This window comes from Opisthocomus hoazin, chromosome 4 (assembly GCF_030867145.1).
Source record: "Opisthocomus hoazin isolate bOpiHoa1 chromosome 4, bOpiHoa1.hap1, whole genome shotgun sequence".
Classification (NCBI taxonomy): Eukaryota; Metazoa; Chordata; class Aves; order Opisthocomiformes; family Opisthocomidae; genus Opisthocomus; species Opisthocomus hoazin.
Window position 1 is genome coordinate 38,235,938 of NC_134417.1, and position 17,828 is coordinate 38,253,765.

The window sequence follows — 17,828 nt, forward strand, 5'->3', positions numbered from 1 at the left end:
CACAGGCTGCCCAGGGAGGTGGTGGAGTCGTCTTCTCTGGAGATATTCAAGACCCGCCTGGAGGAGGTCCTGTGCAGCCTGCTGTAGGAGACCCTGCTTTGTCAGGGGGGGTTGGACTAGATGACCCCCACAGGTCCCTTCCAACCCTGAACATTCTGTGATTCTGTGATTACCTTTTCCAGAAAATAAGGATGAATGACTAAACCTGTCTGAGAACCTTCTGAAGTAGGTTTGCTGTCGCATACGGTTTTCCACTGACTGTTCCGTGGGATACTCTTCTCCCTTCTTCCACCAGCAGTGTCCATCCCTGCTGGAATGATTTTTCTCCAACAGCTTCTGGCAGTGGGTGGAAACATCTTAAAATCGTGATGAAAAGGCAAACCAGTCATTATTCTTTGTGGAAATCATAATTAGTATATCAATTACTAATTCCTGAACATAAGTCTTCAGCCCTATTTTACTCCTAAGTTCTGTAGGAACTGAGTTGTCAACAATTCATCTGAGAATTGGGGAAGGGAATGTTGCATGTTGGATGAAGAGACATGAGCCCAAAAAAGGGTTGTACTCTCAAAAAGCTTGAGAAACCCTGTTCTGTAGTCCTAGTATTTAAGTCCAATAATATTTTTTAACTCTTGACACCTCTGTACCTGTTCTGTAAGTGAAGAGAAGAAAAAAATTAAAAATCTGTTAAAAGTATGTTTCTACTGTCAAGAGACTTGTTTTTTGGGGTTTTCTTTGTTTTTTTTATTGTTGAGCTTTCTTCAGATGAATTAATTCTGATAGGTATTCTGATGGCCTATGGTTACAACTTCAGTGCTGAACATTAAATGTACTGAGACATCAACAGAGATGAGAAGGCAGGAATCTTCAGAAAAAGACATTTCCAGTGGTCATGGAATAAAGCAAAACAGCACTGAATGCACTTAGGAGGAGGAGAGGATGCCAAGAAGCATATGGGACTTGGTTTTCAGGCTGGTTTTGCTTTATTGTCACAAATTTCTTTTTTCTTATGTAAACCCTGTATTGCTTGGAGGGGTAAAAATCCGACAGTTCTTTCTCAGAAGGGAAGAGTTTTTAATTTATCTTCCCCTGAATGTTATTATGTTGCTCTTACCTTACTTAGATCTGTATCTTTTAAACAGATTTGAACAGCCTAAAGCAAAAGGAACTTGTAGTTTTCGCTGTGTTTGTAACAAAAAAAGATTGAAGTAAGTACTTTTGCACTGCTGAAAATATTTAGAGATACGCCATAACAGAAGCCCAAGATGTCTCAATTAACTCTGAGATGTTAAACATTACTTTCTTTTCTTTGGGAAAAAAGAAGTTATTGTTAGCATTAAAATTATCTTCTAATTTTTAGTGATTTACATTCACCTTTTAATTGTCAAGTGTTTATTAGGTAAATATTTTTGGGTTTTTTTATGTACTTCTTTAGGTGCAGGTGTTTGGATTGTATTCAGCGGAAGAGTTTCATGAAACGTTTGACTGTCCTATTAAAGTAAGTGCTTGTTTTAATCTTTAGTAATTGTGTTGTTGTCTTTAGTAACAGAAAGGTCACATTGAATCTAAATGAGAGAGGAATACCACTTCCTTATAATGTTACTCAAGTCACTAGAAAATAGTTATCTGTCTCAGTATAAAAGCTTTTGATCTGGTTAGGCAGGAAGAAAGCCAATCTCAGTTTTGCGAGAAGTATTATTGAGTTTTTCAAATACAAAAGGCAAAGTGAAAGAGAAATTGTCCTGTTTCAGCTGTTACCTGTCTCAACATATTTCTTTCTTTGTAGATCTGTGATATAAATTCTGATGTTTCTGCTGACTGTGAGGTCAATATTTTGCAACCAATTCATATCCGTTAAACCCGTCTTGGGATAAGGCAGTGGGTGGTGAGGTGCCCTGTCTGAAGGGAAAACTTGGTGTATATACTCTGCTTGAGAGACCTGTGGCTACCCGACTATTGAAAAAGCACCTCTAGTAGACACATGGGAAGATCTAGGTTTTTTAACAAGAATTGTTTCTTGCAGGAGGAAAGGTAGTGTGGGCAAATTATTGCATTTTGCTGCTTGGGGTCTTCCATGTTGCAGCTGCTCTTAGAGGGGCGAGGGGCAAGGAATAAACTCATTGAATTTTCACATACATCAGATGCAACTCACTTGGCTTCTCATACCTTACTGCTCTTACAGCTGGATCTCCTACACTTGACATGTTACTTGTAAGGCAAAGAGGCTGTTCAAGGTGTGTTGATGGTGTCCTGCGGCAGGGCTGAGGTGTGTGTGACCTTTAGGTGCCAAACAAGACTTACTCGGAGTAATAACCCTTGCTCGCAGCAGTCTTGTGCTGCATGGCCCTAATTCTGCTGCCTGCTGTGCAAAAGGAGTAGTTGTTCAGTGTAATGTGGCCTTTAGTGTCAGGTGTGACTTCTAATGTACCTTACAATATAGGGAATTTTCTTCTTTTCTAGGACCGCCACCCCCCCCACCCCCCCCCGCCCCCCGAAGATGTCTGGAACAACTAGGCTCTACTTCAGTGAAAGAACCCTTAGCCAAATATCAAGTATTACAGCTGAGTTACCTAGTTTAAAAAGTGATGTGGTGTTCCCTGTAAACACTTATGTAAGCCACAATCCTCTTTTTTCCTTTTTTTTTCCCTCTTGCCCTGTACCCCATTCTCAGATTGTTGCTGTTCATCCGCATTTTGTAAGATCCCACTTCAAGCAATTTGTAACAGGAGGGAAAAAGGTAAGCACTCATAGTGTAGTGAACTTAGGCTATCTTTAAACAGCTTTTAAAAATAGCTCTGGAGACTGTGTATGTGACTCTTAACACCTAGAGCAAATAACTCTCTTTTTCCTTCTCCTTGTGCATTGTATTCCAAAACAGTCTTACTTAATTAAGACTAATTCCAGTTGGGAGGGAAAGTGCACTTTTAATGTTAAAAACATGTTGCAACAGGTTGAGCTTCAGAGTAGAAATACTTTTGTCTACGTAGTCTGAAAAAAATGTCATTTGCATTGCCTAGGCCAGATTTTCTCCATTCATTTAATTTGTTGAGGTGGGAGAAGTTAGACCTTAATACTGGTCTTTTACAATGTATGTTCGCCTTGGTGTTTGGGATTTTTCTTTTGCTTTACCTGTGGGTGATGTTTTTGTTTTGTGGTGTGTTTTTTGTTTTGTTTTTTTTCCCAAAGCAAACAAACCCAAGTATCATCTTCAGTTCTTGTTTGTGATGTGGGGTTTTTGTTTGGTTTTAGAGTAATTCAGGGGAGCTCTTGGTAAAGTAGAACTCTCACTTTTTAAAGTGCTTGTATCTGTGTAGTTAAAGTCTTCTACTTGGGGAAGGTTTTATGTTAAATGTGTGTTACAGTGTCTTGTTGGTGTAGGGTGCAATTCTGACTTCCAGATTACAGCTGTTTCCAGGTCCTAAAGTATCTTGTATCACATTGCGCATTTTCAGTCAAAACATGAAAAGTTTGATTTGGAACAGTTTCTTGAATTCCTGGAATTTTCCTGTTGCCTTCTTTTATGAATTAAGGATGAACAATCCTCACTTATAGATGCATCAAACCGAATGCCATGACTCTCCCTTACTAGCATGTAAGAAATACAGACTTCTAGTGCTGAATACAACTTAATTTTCATTAGCAGTTCAATATGTTTCAAAGCATAGCTATATTTTATTTTCCTTTTTAAGTGGCGTGCATGCCTGACAGCTTTTGCTGGCTGGTTGGAGTTGGTGTTGTCCTTAAAATAATGCACAGTCAGTGTATGTCTTCGTCAGCCACCAGTCTGTGAAGCTTTTTAGTGCTGATAAAAGTGGTATGGAAAGAGAGAAACAGGGAATTAACAGAACAGGGCTCCGTCAGGTGGTAAAAGAGCTTGCATTCACCTGATGCTGAACAGAAAAAAACATCAGGGAGTTAACACATTCTCTTTGGTTATCTTTGATTACTTGACAGGTTATTTTATATTCTGTCCTCTGGTGAATGGTATACTCATTCTTAATGCATTCATTTTTTGCTGAGGAACTTTCCTTTTCAGGAAAACTTTAATTGACATCTTAACATAAGGTATTTAGCTTTGAAATAAATGTGCCTCAACACCTGTAATTTGATTTTATTGATACATAAAACCAACAAATGAAACCTCTTAGCCTTGTGGTAGAAACCCATCCCCTTTTCTCTTTTCCTCCAAAAGGAGCTTATGTGCTTCTATAAAGGCAACAACAAAATGCACTGTGAAAATTCAGGAAGTTAAATTTCACCTACTTATTTATTGAAGATTTTTTTTTTCTTTCTGAAAAGAGAAGTCCTTGAAAAACATCCTTGCTTTTTATTTAGACCTGTCTTCAGTGTAAAGCCAAAGAGCCGTTGTGGGGGCAATAGGCCCCGGGGAGCTGGTCCACGTGAGCAAGGAGAAGGAGGCTGAAGCTTATCAGCTCAGGCTGCGGGCCTCGCATCTCTCTCCCTGTGTCTGGAGATTGTGTAGTTGGGTGAGCTCCTTCGGGGGGGGACGGGACCTCCCGTGACTCCTGAGGTCTCTGCACTTTTAGCCTTTGCACGGACACAGCGACCTCATAGCTGATAGCTGGCAGCGGTGGGAGGTGGGCTGCTGGTCTTCCCCACCTGCACGGAGACAGGGATAGCAGTGAGGACAGAGGTAAGACTATCCTCATTTTGGATCAAGCTTGGGAGAAAATCTTTCCTTAAAGCCCTCATGCTATGCTCCTTGCCTGAGCTGCATTCAGAAATATAGTGTGAATTGTGTGAAGTCTGTGCCCAAAGGGTTGCAGGGTCTGTCTTTGATTTTTGTTGTTCTGGGAAATGGTGACATAACGTATATTACCATTTTGAATGCTGGGGTTTTTTTTAAGCTGCTAAGATAATTTTAGCAGATAAAAGAACCCAGAAAGAAATTTGATCACTTCTTCAAACCTCTCTAGTTGCATTATGAACATTGTTGTCTCAGAATATGAGAAAGATGTTCTTGATTTACTTGTTGAATTTCATGCTGATTTTGGTTTACAGTGAAACAAAGAAGCCAAACCACATATGCACGCAGGAAGTAAGAACTTGCCTCCCAACCTTAATGTCTCATTTCAAAAAACCACTTTAATATCTGCTTAAATTGATTAGTTTTGTAGCCAAGCATCCGCCTTAGTGAGATCCTTAATGAATGGGGTGAGGGGGCTATAACTGTATATTACCACCTCCTTAATATTTTGAGAAATACACGGTTCTTCATAACAATATAAAATGTGTTAAAAATACATGTTTCAGTTCAAAGACGCACTGCAGAGCATTCTACAGATGTTCAAGGTGAGCAACAATCTATTCAAAAAAAAAAAAAAAGAAAGAAAAGAAAGTAGAGAGAAGGAGGACAGAAAAGCTAAGTGATGTGCTTCAGGGACGTGCAGTGCAGGTCCTCAGTTTCCAACACAGGTGGATGTTTGGAACTTGGGTGAATTGTTGTGTGGTGCTGAGATTTGCCATTTCTTAGAAGCTCAGCCTGACCTAAAAGAGCAGTGCTCCCTGGGGTAACTGTTTAAATCAATGCAGATTTTTTGAAACTTAACTCATACCATGCATATGTTTCTACAGTTGCTGAACTAGGCATGTACTAGAGTTCTTTAAGAGTGGTTTTCTCTGAATTGTATTATGAACTAATTAACCAATTTAAATTGTTTGCTTACTAAAGCACTAGTTTTTTAGAAGTAAAGAACTTTCATTAAGCTTGGGATAGTATCATTGCCTTCTATTTTGGGCTGAAAAAGCTTTTTTCCACCCCCTTTTTTGCCAATGAATGAATGTTATCTGTGCCTAGAAACAAGGCAGGTACTGTGGAAACGTTGACACTATCATGGTGAGAAGCAATAGGTGCTACGCTGAATAGAGGCACTTACCTGCTCCCCTCCCCCTTATCTCTGCAATTAACTACAGCACCATTGTGATGACTTGGCAGATGATGGTAACCCTGAAATAATAATACCATATATTGTAAATAACAGGGCATTCCTCTCCCAAGCAGACAGTAGAGCTTCAAAGCAAGGGAAAAGACAAATACTGTGCTATTGAAGGCCTTAACCTTCTACCTTTTAAAAAACGGTCTAATCTTAAAAAATAACAGGGTAAAAGCCAACTAAATGAGGGTGGTAAAGCTGAAAACAAGGTATTCTTTATTTAACTGTTAGAGTGCTGGTCTTTCCCAGCACATCAACTAAATGAACGTTGTTGCAAAGTCCAAGTATCCATTATATCCAGAGGGTTAAAGAGGCAGAACTGACAAAGAGAGAAGTCTGAAGGATACTTCAGTTCTAAAGTTAAAAGTGTTGGCTGCTGGATCTTACGTAAAGATAACTTAGGAGAGCAGGACAACTTGGGATTTCTTTCTTGGCAGAGGCAGTGATGAGACTCCCTATTTCATCAATAACTTCATAACATTATTTCATTAATAATTTCATAAAATTGATTAACATCAATAACCAGACACAAGGGTTTTTGTAGTAAAATTTGTAGGAGAGTGGGTCATCTGGAGTGATTGAGTCTCTCTGCTGTATGTGTAGCGATGAAGGTTTTTTGGGGGGTTCTCTACCTAGCATGGTAGTGGGGACCCTGCACAATTAAGCAAATTAATTCTAAAGCCAGTATAGAGTAGGATATTCAGTATCTTAAAGGACTGGGCTCCTTATTTGCCTAGGACATGCATTTTGTGTAGTAAGTGTTGATTTGAGTATCCAATTTGAAACATTTTAAGGGAATCAAGATAAAACTGAAAATTTACCCTGTGACTGTCAGCAGTCACATCTTTATCTGTGTCTGTATCTACATAATATATTTACATTAGATATATTTAAGGTGAAAATAGATATAAAAGCACATTTTTAATGAGATATGTATTTCTTTTGCTGGAGAAGATGCATGATAAAAACTGGTTTTCAAATGCAGATGTATCTAAACATGTTTGTCTTATGTATCCTCCCAGAATTAGCATCTGTCAATGCCCATGCTTAAACATTACATTCTCTTTTCTTTGTCTGTTATAAAAGCAGGGAGAACTTAGTGTTACCTGGGGCAAATTTCTCATTATAAAAAAACAAAATCTAGGATGCTATTTCAGTGTTAGAATCCTGGGCTGGACCCATGGTGTCTCCTGCCTGAGACGCGAAACAAGACAATCTGAATTCCTTTCCACTCCAGGTGGGGCAGTGTCATATACAGAGAAAGAATAGCGATTGCGAACAATGCACAGGCAGGAAGAGAAACAGCATTCTCAGGGCTCTAACTGCTGTTACGGGAAGTGGAATTTGTGTGCTAAAGTCAAGTCTGCCAGGGAATGTCTCAGATTTTTTTTTTAATTGTCTGCTTTTTAGTGTCAGCAGATGCACTTGGCTTTGTGAGTAGATAGGTGACCTTTACCTCTGAACCCTATGATATGTACTTCATAATAACTGGTTGGACTACTTTGACAAATTATTAAATTGTCAGGATGCTGTTTGCAGCACAGTCCATTTTTAGAAAGCAGATCGTCAGCTGTTTGGCATTATGTTGGATAGAAGAGTACCAGACAAGAAAGGCAGATTGCTTTGTAAGCTATAAAATGTCAGTCAGTAAATACCCAAAGGTCTGGTTTAAGTGAAGAAAGAGTAAATACTATGGCAATTTCTGTCCATGCATTGGATAATTTACCGTAAGCAGGAAGCAAACTGTGGCAAGCAAGCAAGTCACAATAATACAGGTCTGTGATTTGCTCGCTGCAATGTATAATGCCTGGATGTATCCCATATTATTGAGCAGACGAGACTTTGATATATAGTGATGCGTGCTGTTTGCTTAATAAGCAGATTATTTGGCTTACATTTCTTCTTTATTAATACTTGGATGTGCATTTCTTCTTTATTGTGAAAACCAAAACATTCTCCTTGGACTGTAACAAACAAATTTGGTTTGTGTAAAGAGACAATGGTTTGTAGTCCTGTCTGTGTGTAATCTATAGTTGTGTGCTTTGCAAATGTCTGTGCAGAAAACTTTTTTCATTACCTGAGGTGGCAAGCAAAGTGGATCTAAATATATGAAATGTGCAAGGCTGCAGGACTTGCTTTCCAAGGTGTTAATTCTGTAGCTCTTTGAGAATAGCGATAGCTGGAATCCAGCAGTTGAGTTATTAAAGTACAGCCTAATAAAAGTCCTATGGCATTTGTTTGTCTTAAACATCTCAAAATTTCTAGCTTCTCTGTCCGTGAACTACAGCAGCAGCTCCTGTTCTGTATCTCTCTGTTGCCATCACTTACCTCCCAATGCTGCTGTTGTCTGCCGCTGCCTCCTGGCTTGATTTCCCTTGACTGCACCTCCTGCACTCCCCTCCATCCACACCCCAGCTCCTTAGACAACAGTGTTTTGCAACAAGATTTTGAAAGCTCATCTTCAGTTGAAAACCTGAGGCTTACATTACTCTGCCTCGTTTGAGCTCATCCACTCCATCGCTGTTCCAAACAGAAGTGATAATTTTATATTGTTGCCATATATTTTCCTAGGGATGCATGATTAAACAGTAAGTCTTCATGTGGCATGCTGTTCTGTGTTACTCTTGGATATCTGTTAATCTTAGCTGTGCCTGTAAATGGTATTTTTATGCTGAAAACAATAAATATCGATAGTGATCACTTGTAACCGTGGCAGTAGCATTTTAGGTTTTTATGATCTTGCCTGGCTGAGGGGAAAGTTGGTGACACAGGTGCCAAAACCCAAAACAAATGCCACAGGTAGGCACATCTTCACGCCCGGGCAAACAAAGAACAGGACAAGGAAAATATAGGAAGTTTTTTTCCTAATTTTCTGTTTTGTGGAATAAAAACTAATCCAACAGTGCTGCAATAGGGAATGGGAAGGGTAGCTCTTCAGCTACAAATTGAAGTCTCGGCCTTTTCCTTCTGTAAAACTCCTCCAGATCTTTACAGAGAAGGTGCTATATTGAAACAAAGTGGTGATGCTGTGCGTAGTGCTTCAGTAAAAGTGTGTTTCCTTTGAAACTTTTCACCGTGTGAGAACAGACATCTTTTATTTCAGTGTTTGGAAGGTGGCATTTGGTAGTGGGATGGAGTTAAATTGAATTACTTCACTGTATTGATACTACCAAAGCTGCAATCATTGGCCTCTTTGTTCAGAGGATTGAGAATGCTTGTACATAGTTTAAAGACTGGGATTACATGTAATTATTGTTAATGCTAATTGCATGAGAGGCTACACTAAATCTAAGCACTAGTCTGTTCTCTTTAGCGGATGCACTCTAAAATAGAGTTTTGAGCTGCTTTTGGAGGAGGTTAATCTGGTAGTGAAAGATACAGAGAGATGCCTTCACTAATCCAAGAGAATTATATCCACTTGTTTTTAAAAGCAAACAGTGTCCTGCACCATCCTCTTGTCTCATGCACTTCAGTGTGTCTGTCATTCTTCTTAATGATCCAGTAGACAAGCATAAGCAGTTAAAACGACTTGCGAAATAGGAAGTAGTGAACTATGGGAAGATTGCAATGTGCTGTGAAGGAGTGTGAGTGGGGACCCTTTAAATCAAAGTTTGTTTTAGCTTTATTATCACATTGTGGTACATGCAGGAGATGCTGGAAGTGCATTCTAAGCACTACTGTATTGTAACAAAGGGCTAGAAGGATTTGCCAGAGCAAATCAAAAAGGGGAAAATATAAACTGTATTGCAGAGAATGCACAAAAGTGAATTTTGTGGCTGCTGTTGAAATATAAGTACTGCTGACTGCAAAAATACAGGATTTATGGGAAATAAAGCCCTAAAATATTTTTCCCCTACCAAAAAGAGAGGGAGGTGGTAGGAGGAACCTCTCCAGAAACAGTGGATTTTTGTTATGTGTCTAGCTTCTCTTGAAGTTTTAAAAGGCTTTCTGGTGCGATAAACATTTCGACATGAAGCCAAAAAGGAAAACTAAGAAATAAATTAGGCTGCTTATTTTGAGAGAGATACATTCAGTGGATAACAGTTCCAAAAGCACAGCAAAGTTCTGTGTTCAGTAACTCAGTTTCTAGGTATCATTACTGTAAGAAATAATAAATAAATCACATGATGTACATCAATAAAATGCAGATAATTACATTGTAGATACTTTAATAAAGCATCTTGTAAGATTAATTTTTTTTTTTAAGTCACAATGTGTAGTGTCCTTTGGTTTCAGTGTTGGACCTATTGCACTTGTGGATATGAAACAAGGAATTGTGGGTGCTGCAGTGATTCAGATTCACTTTCTGTCTTTCTCACAGGCAATATCAGACTGTTGTCTTCTACTGCATTGGTCTGAGAATTTAATTAACCATGTGCTTAGAGTTGAGCGTAGACTGAAGCAGGATTTTTTTAATTGTCTTTTCTCCTCACCAGTTCTTTCTCAGGTCATTTATTTTCTTTGCAGCTCCTTACTCGGGTGGAGAGTCATGAAGAAGCATGATATTAAAAAACCATGAACAGTAACAAAATAGCTGCAGAGTGTTATTCCACATTCACTCTGGATGCTGTGTGTAATAAACAAACTTAAATCACGATTCAGTCACAAGGAGAAAAAATGCAAAGTTTAGTTAATATAGTTGACATCAGCCAGTTTTAACATTTCACATTACCCCACCAGTTTTTGCAGCCTTGCCCAGTAAGTCCAGATGAAAATGCTATGTATTTTGCTGCTGTTTTCATTGGATGGTATTGAAAGAAGCATCCCAGTGACAGTTCTGTTTCCATTGAGCATCTCCTTAGGAGTTTATGAACTAGGAAAAAAGTAATTTTCAGGCCTGGATCAGCACAGCACTTAGATTTTAATGCTTCTGAGCGGAGCTAATTAGTTTGGGCTGAGGGCTACTGCTGTGTTTCACATCCAGCTGCCAGCCTGCTAATGGAAATTCGTCTGTATGCCACTGCCTTATGAGCGGAGATGTTACCTTTGCTTGCAGTGTCTTGCCTAGGTTGCTGTAAAATAGCATGTTTTGTAAGAGTTTTGTTGAGTAGCCTTTTCATAGGTGGGAAGAAAAAAAAAAAAAACCTGAGGCTGTCTAAAAGGTGGGCCTTCAAGTGAGCTTTGTGAAGGACGCAGAGTCATTTTGAGTGGGGTTAAAGTGGCAAGATACACTTGAGTGAGAAATTTGAAGTCTGCGGCACAGTTCGCATGAAAAGTTTCTGGTAGACGATCCTAGATGGTGACTGCTTTAAACTTTTGGAGAAAATACTTGTCTTCTGGTGCCATCTTGTGGCTTCAGGAGAGAGAGGCAGGCTGTGGAACCGTTGTTAAAAATTCCAAATTTTCTCAAAAGAAGTTATTTTAAACAACTAGTGTCTTATTTGGCGTATTTATGCAAATACAGCTGGTGGGAAACCGTGTATAAAAAAGCATATACAGATGGATGTTAGATAGGAAACATTAGCAACATAGGTGCTTGATTTAGGTTTTAGCATGGTAAAAGTCCTTGCCGGCAGCAATTTTACACCTCTTCGTGGTTATTGTGCACTTGTGTGAGCTCAGGTTCAGGTTGTGCATGTGTCTGTACCTGCGTGTACTCATGCCAAAGTTGGCAGAACTGGTACCTTAAAGTATGGTCTTCACAGATGCTTCAGCTTCTTATTTAGGTATCCCTCCAAGCACTGTACTTTGCGTCACTCAAAGTGATTCCATGTTATAATCCTATTAAATAACTACCTGAAACCATACAGGAACTGGTAGAAGAGCTGGACTGTCATGCAAGCTGTCTGTGTGTATTTGGATTTTTCTTTGCTGCTGCAAAGCATTTCATAACATCTCCTGGGCATTTAGATATGCTAAAATACCTTCCTTATTTGCAGAACCCGGGATTCCCAATCACACAAGTTTTACAATGTGGGACTAACACACGGTGTCTCTAGAGCCCTGTGGAAGGCTGTGTAGTTCCACAGGAGGCCAAGCAGAAGGTCATAGGCTTGGGGGTCTTCAATAATTTTGACCGCCTGATTTTTGGAGGGAAGAAAGAGCCTATCACGATATCAGTGCATAGGTGTGTGGTGACCTGGTTTCTTTACCAGCTTGCTGAAGTGTTGTCACTAGTGCTGTAGACTTAGTTTCCCCCCAGTGTCTTAATTTGTTTATCCTTAAAATGGAAATAATTACACTTACCATTCTTTGCAGAAACGTTGGGGAAAGGATGACCTTTAAAGGTCCTTTTTAACCTGAACTATTCTATGATTCTGTGATTAAACTTGATGGTGGGCCTGCTTATTAATACTCTTATTAAAGTAACTTGAATTCTGTAGTATATAAGATTCTCAATGTATATGTACTATATGAAAATGTTTGACTGTATTTGCTTTTGTTTTGTGATAAGTGTGTATTTTTCGTTGTCCTTGAATCCCAGCAGAGTTAAGGGGTAATGAAGAAAAAATAGCTCCCATGTTTACTTACAGCATGTCACAGAGATGTTTCTTGTTGCACTTCTTCATAGTTGCTGTTATATGAGAAAGGCTGGATGAATAGATGGAAGCCTTCAGTTTTACATGAAGGGGAAGGAAATATAAGAAATGTAAAATGGAGGGGACACTTAATTGCTTGGGCCAATAATATGGTAAGTATTTGTCACCAAATGAACAAAAATACCACTGTGTTATGCTGATATGTGAAATGTTTCAATGTTAATTGCCAAAATATTCCATGGGAAAATGGTGCATTTCAAGAACCAAGTATAAAAGGCATTGAAGGATAGTATTTTAGATCCCATTTCTTCTGGTGTTTCCTTCTGGCTAGTCAGTGTTCTCCATATGATTGCCACTTCTGAAGAAATTAAGAAAGGTAACTCTACATACCACTGTTGGGGATGATCACTACTGTAAGCTATGGTATAGCAGAGTGTTGACCAGTGCAATTTATTGGAGCAAACTGTCTGAGGAAGGAATGCAAATGTAACTCTTCTTTATACAAAAAATAGACCATTACCACCCCACCCCCCAAAAAAAAATCAAACCTGTCTGGATTTTGTAATTTGTACTGAAATGACATTATCATATGCACTTCTAATGTTGCAGATTATAAAAAAATGATAGTAATAATTTCTCATTTTGGTAGGCCACTAGAAAAGGCTAAACTTACGAGAAAATAGGCGCTTTTTGCTCTAAGCGTAATTCATATTTTAAAGGGAACCATTGCTTTCATGCTGAGTGTTGTATTTCACCTATCACTGTATATCTAATTGATGGCTCAAGGTCTGTGTTTTAAAGCTCAGCAGTGAGGGATATGTTTTTAAGTGTGTATCATGTCTACATTCCAAAGTCTTATTTTAGAATTCGATGAAAGTACTTCTGAAACACTAGCTTTTTTCCTTCTATTATTTTTCCCTCCTGAAGGGAAGCATTTATTAAAATATTTTAAAGTCCTGCTTCTTTTATTCCTTTCAAAACCAGTTTTATGTGAAGTTTTTAGAGGTGGACTTTTGTTTAGTTGCTCCCCGTTAATAACTGCATTAGAATGGAAACTTCAGTGAATGCTTAATGGTAGTAACATTAGGTCTTTTGAAGGTTTTGTTCTTTTCAGAGCCATACGATTAAAATACATATTCTAAGTGAATCTTCTGGGAATAGATAGGGCAGTTGAGGAGAGCTATCTCTAGAGATGATGTGACACATCAGAACACAGAATACTAATAAAATGTTGAGAGCCATCTGTCAGAGACAAAAAGCCATGGTCAGGGCCTATCTTTCAATGAAAAATGAAATGACACTTGCCCTCCAAAAGATTAACATATTTGGTTATTGGCCTTTCCCTTCCACCTTTACCTTTTTAAAAATTTCTCCATCCTCTAGCAAGATTTTGTGTTCTGTTTTTACTTTCAAAGTCAGAGAAAATCTTTTATAGCCTTGCTTCTTACAGTCTGTGTGTGGCTACCTAGTTTTTATTTTCTAATGCCTTTTTTTTTCTTTTTGACACAATGTATGTGAGCTTGTTAGACATTGAGTATTCTGAGATGGGCTCCTTGATATAGGCAAGGTCTAATTCTGCTTGTCAAATGCTCAAGTAACCCATGCTTGGTGCTATGCCCTCTTCTCCATCCTTCATGGCCAAAAGTGTAACTTTTACAAACTGAGACACTTGAGAAGCAAATCCCTAGAGGCATTAGGCTCCCTGACTCAGTTGAACAGGTTTTGGGCTCCTTCATGATAGGAGTTTGACGCTGGAAGTCCTTTTGGTTCATGATGCAAATGGCATACGTCTAACTATTGGTTTGAAAGGCACTTGAAATGTAAGCTAGTCTATCACACATGGGATGTGCTGCCTTGTAGACAAACAGAGGGTGTAATATGGGTCACTTCTATCTGAAAATCATCGTTGAAGACAAAGTGGTAAGATTAATAAAAGACAACTGTATTAAAATGATGTGCAGGCAAGATTGCAGATTTTATCAGATGAGCTTAAAAACCACAAAGCACAACATTCTTGTTTATGTTACCTGGAGATCTGGGCTCTGTAAGTTGCAGATGCTGTTTGCAAATTTTTTTCTGAAACTTTGATGGCTGTTAACCTGAGAGGTGCCAATGTGAGTGTGTTCCATGCTCACAGTTCTTCAGTGACAAAGATCACTGAAAAAAAAAAACACCCCACCCCCATACCACTTACTGGCCCTTGTGATTTAAAAAAAAAAAAAAACACCAAAAAACCCCCACAAACAACAAGGCAAAACCTGGCTTAGATCATGACCTCCATGTTTAGATTTTTTCACATACAAATGGTTGAATCTGTACAGCTGGGGACATAGAAATTCACAGTGGGGGGGAACAGAAACAGGCAGAGGAATCTTTTAAATCAGTTTTGTCACTAGAAAAATCCTAACATGGAATGGCATCCTGGACACTGACCTTGTAAGGTCCCTTCCATCCCCTTTTCAGTCATCATGAGAGTTGCTTTTTCTGCTCACTGAGCTTAAAGGAAATATCTACTAAAATGGTTTGTTTTATTTTGTGGACTTTTGTTTTTAAATCACTAAGAACAAGTCATTACTTAACATGAAATTAATCTCCATTTTGCCATCGGAAAGGTTATATCTCACCTTTCTAAATGGCATGGAAAAATCTGATTAATAGGTGTGTTTTTTTTCTCTCTCTCTCTCAAATGACTTTAATCTTCCTTTCTTTCAACTTTTTGTTGTGTTAGTTTAGGAGATTTCCTGAGGAGGCAGTGAAAAATGACAGCGTACAAAACTAGTCATTATTTAAATATGCTTGCTTTTCTGTTTTAGTGTAAAAGTAGAAATGCGTTTCTGGAGAAGTACAGATTGGCTTCATTTATCTTAATGAGCTGTAGCTTCACATCTTTTCTTTTTCCAGGGTGGAAATTTCTGCTTCTCTATAGGGGCTGTTGTGGAAGAGCTGGGATTTTTTCATTTCTCCAGTAGCAGCACCAGCCTAACAAGCTGAACTGGTTCATGACCAGAGTTGCTAATCTGTCACTCATTCACTTATTGTATCTTTTCATTCGGCATGTGAATTTAAAACATCTAACTTACTCTGATCACGTTGTTCCTTCTGTCACCTCCTGGGTTGCATGGGTGTTTGTATCAACAGCTTTTTCTGTTGGTGCCCTCAGCCCTACCCTGAAACTTACGCCATAAACTTCTATGGCTGCCTTAGTGTACAACATAATATGGGATGTGGTGAGTAGGAGTTTGTCACACCGAATAAAGTTCTCTTGCATTTAAACTTTCAGGGCGTGAAGATACTTGACATGATCTCCAAGCAAAGAATTACCAATGTGCCTCGGGATGACATAAGCCTTCGCCCAGATATGTATCCCTGCAGCCTTTGCTGGAAGGATAATTTAACGCTGATTATTGGCTGGGGAAATTCAGTAAAGGTGCAATTACCTGTCTTTGTAATAAATGCTTGCTGTTATCACAGACAAACAGAGGATTATTTCTGAAAAGCAAAGACAATCAAAAAAAATAGAATTTGGTCTGACTACAGTGTGCAGAACTCCTGCTGCCATAGAAATGTCATTGGACTGACCCTCCTGAGGAGGAGGAGTGATGGAGACCCAGCGGTCAGACAGATCTCTGTGTGTGAGCACGCAGCGAACGTAATCCTCGGGGACACGTCTCTCCTCTGTGCCTTGGAGAGATTTCCTCTTCTGAAAGCTTTCAGTGGCCTGTTGAATTCATTTCTTTTGATTAGCATTAGGAAGAACAACTTACCATGAGGTATTTTTGGAGGGGATTGTTTTGGGGGCTGAGGAGGTTGTAACTGCTAAAACAACCACACGATTTCAGTGAACCACAGGGAAAAAAAAAAAAAAAAGGATGGGGTGGGGGAACAGGCTGCTTGGGGTTTTGTTCTGCTTTCAGCAGGGAACTGGCGTTTCGAACTCATGTGCCGCAGACTGACTGTGATTGCTCAGACCAGCACCTGACATGAGTTTGTTACAAGCCTGTTAGCTGTTTTCTAATAACAGACTGCTACATCGCTGCACAGTGGGAAATTAAAAGCGCTCGGTAGGAGCAGATGGAAAGGGAGGGTAAAGTGAGGTAGGTGAAGCGGAAAAAGCTTTTGGAGAATTAAACTTAAGAGTTTTACAAATGAAGAGGTTTGTCATAAGTTTGGCATCTGTCTTCCCCATTGTATCATATGTGCTTCACAGCATTTGGGTATTTGCATTTCTTTCTACTACATGCTCTCCTCCTGTTATTGAGAGTTGCAGTAGCGTATTCTGACTGAAATTGTGAGGTAATGAGATGCAAAGTGTGAGAAGATGCCAAAACCAAGCTCACGTATATGCTACTATGAAGAAATCATAGTGGGCACATGTTTTCAGATTTCTCTTTTGTGGTCCATCTTCTCCTCTCCCAGCATATTTATAAGGCTGTGGACTACAGTTACAACTTTCCTGTCTGGTTTTCTTCTTCACTGATGCATCGTCTCTGTTCTACACCTTGTGTTTTTCAAAATACAGAGATGCATGTCCGAGAGTGCCTCAATAAGGAAAAGAGTTTCTAGGAAAAGTTAGTATCATTTTAGGAATTGCAGTTTGTTCATCATAATGATCCAAATCTCTGTTTCGTAGATTTGCTCAGTAAAAGAACGGCATGCCAGTGAAATGCGTGACCTTCCAAACCGCTATGTGGAAATAGGTATGATTGTACGATTGCGGTCTTTTTCGAAATTATATAAGCTTTAAAGGTCTGTTTTCTCATTCTAGCCTGAAAAAGCTGTTACAGCTCAGAGGCATCATGTAGTGGTAACATAAATGTGTCCTCATTTTTAATTGATGAAGTTGTCATAATGTCCTCCTGCATAATTTTTTTTCAATTCATAGAAAGTCTTAAATTCTGTGATCATCTAAAATGCTTGTGTGAACAGTGGATGTCTTAACTTTCCCTTCATGCAGATTCCTACAGAGAACTTGTTTTTTAATCTTGGTTAAATTGTTGTTATTTGTTGTTTTAAGATGACATGGTCCCAACAGAATAATTCTAAGATATTTGAGAGAATTTTGTCAAGGATAGGTTCAGTCTTGAGTTTTAGCCTCAGATTTTGTATATAATTTTTTCTGTACCTGTAAGTAGCTTTTAGAAAATAATTAAATGGGGTTGTTTACATAGTGACAAGTGAACAGAGGCAATTTCTACTTCAGCTATCATGTGTCTATGTGGAGGGAGCTAGTCTTATTAGTCTTAATGTGACTTTATTGGAAATTTTTTAAAAAAAGAAAAGCTGTCATCAGACTACTTCGGTGTAGACCGGAAGGTTAAAGATTTTTGTGGAAGTAACTTTTTCATCTTACAGTTTTTAGCCTAAAATCTTCTCTGTATTCTTGAGGACTGGCATT

At 38.8% G+C, this 17,828-nt stretch overlaps 1 protein-coding gene across 2 annotated transcripts in view; it reads left to right on the top strand.

The window, feature by feature from the left end:
- The window catches only part of VPS41 (VPS41 subunit of HOPS complex), a 115,431-nt gene that overhangs the window by 50,465 nt on the left and 47,138 nt on the right, over positions 1-17,828 (top strand). For both annotated transcript variants that reach the window (XM_075418604.1, XM_075418606.1), the window contains 5 exons: positions 1,436-1,498; positions 2,672-2,737; positions 12,466-12,585; positions 15,714-15,860; positions 17,064-17,130. In XM_075418604.1, coding sequence (XP_075274719.1) covers positions 1,436-1,498; positions 2,672-2,737; positions 12,466-12,585; positions 15,714-15,860; positions 17,064-17,130 — 463 coding nt within the window. The remainder of the gene's footprint in view (positions 1-1,435; positions 1,499-2,671; positions 2,738-12,465; positions 12,586-15,713; positions 15,861-17,063; positions 17,131-17,828) is intronic.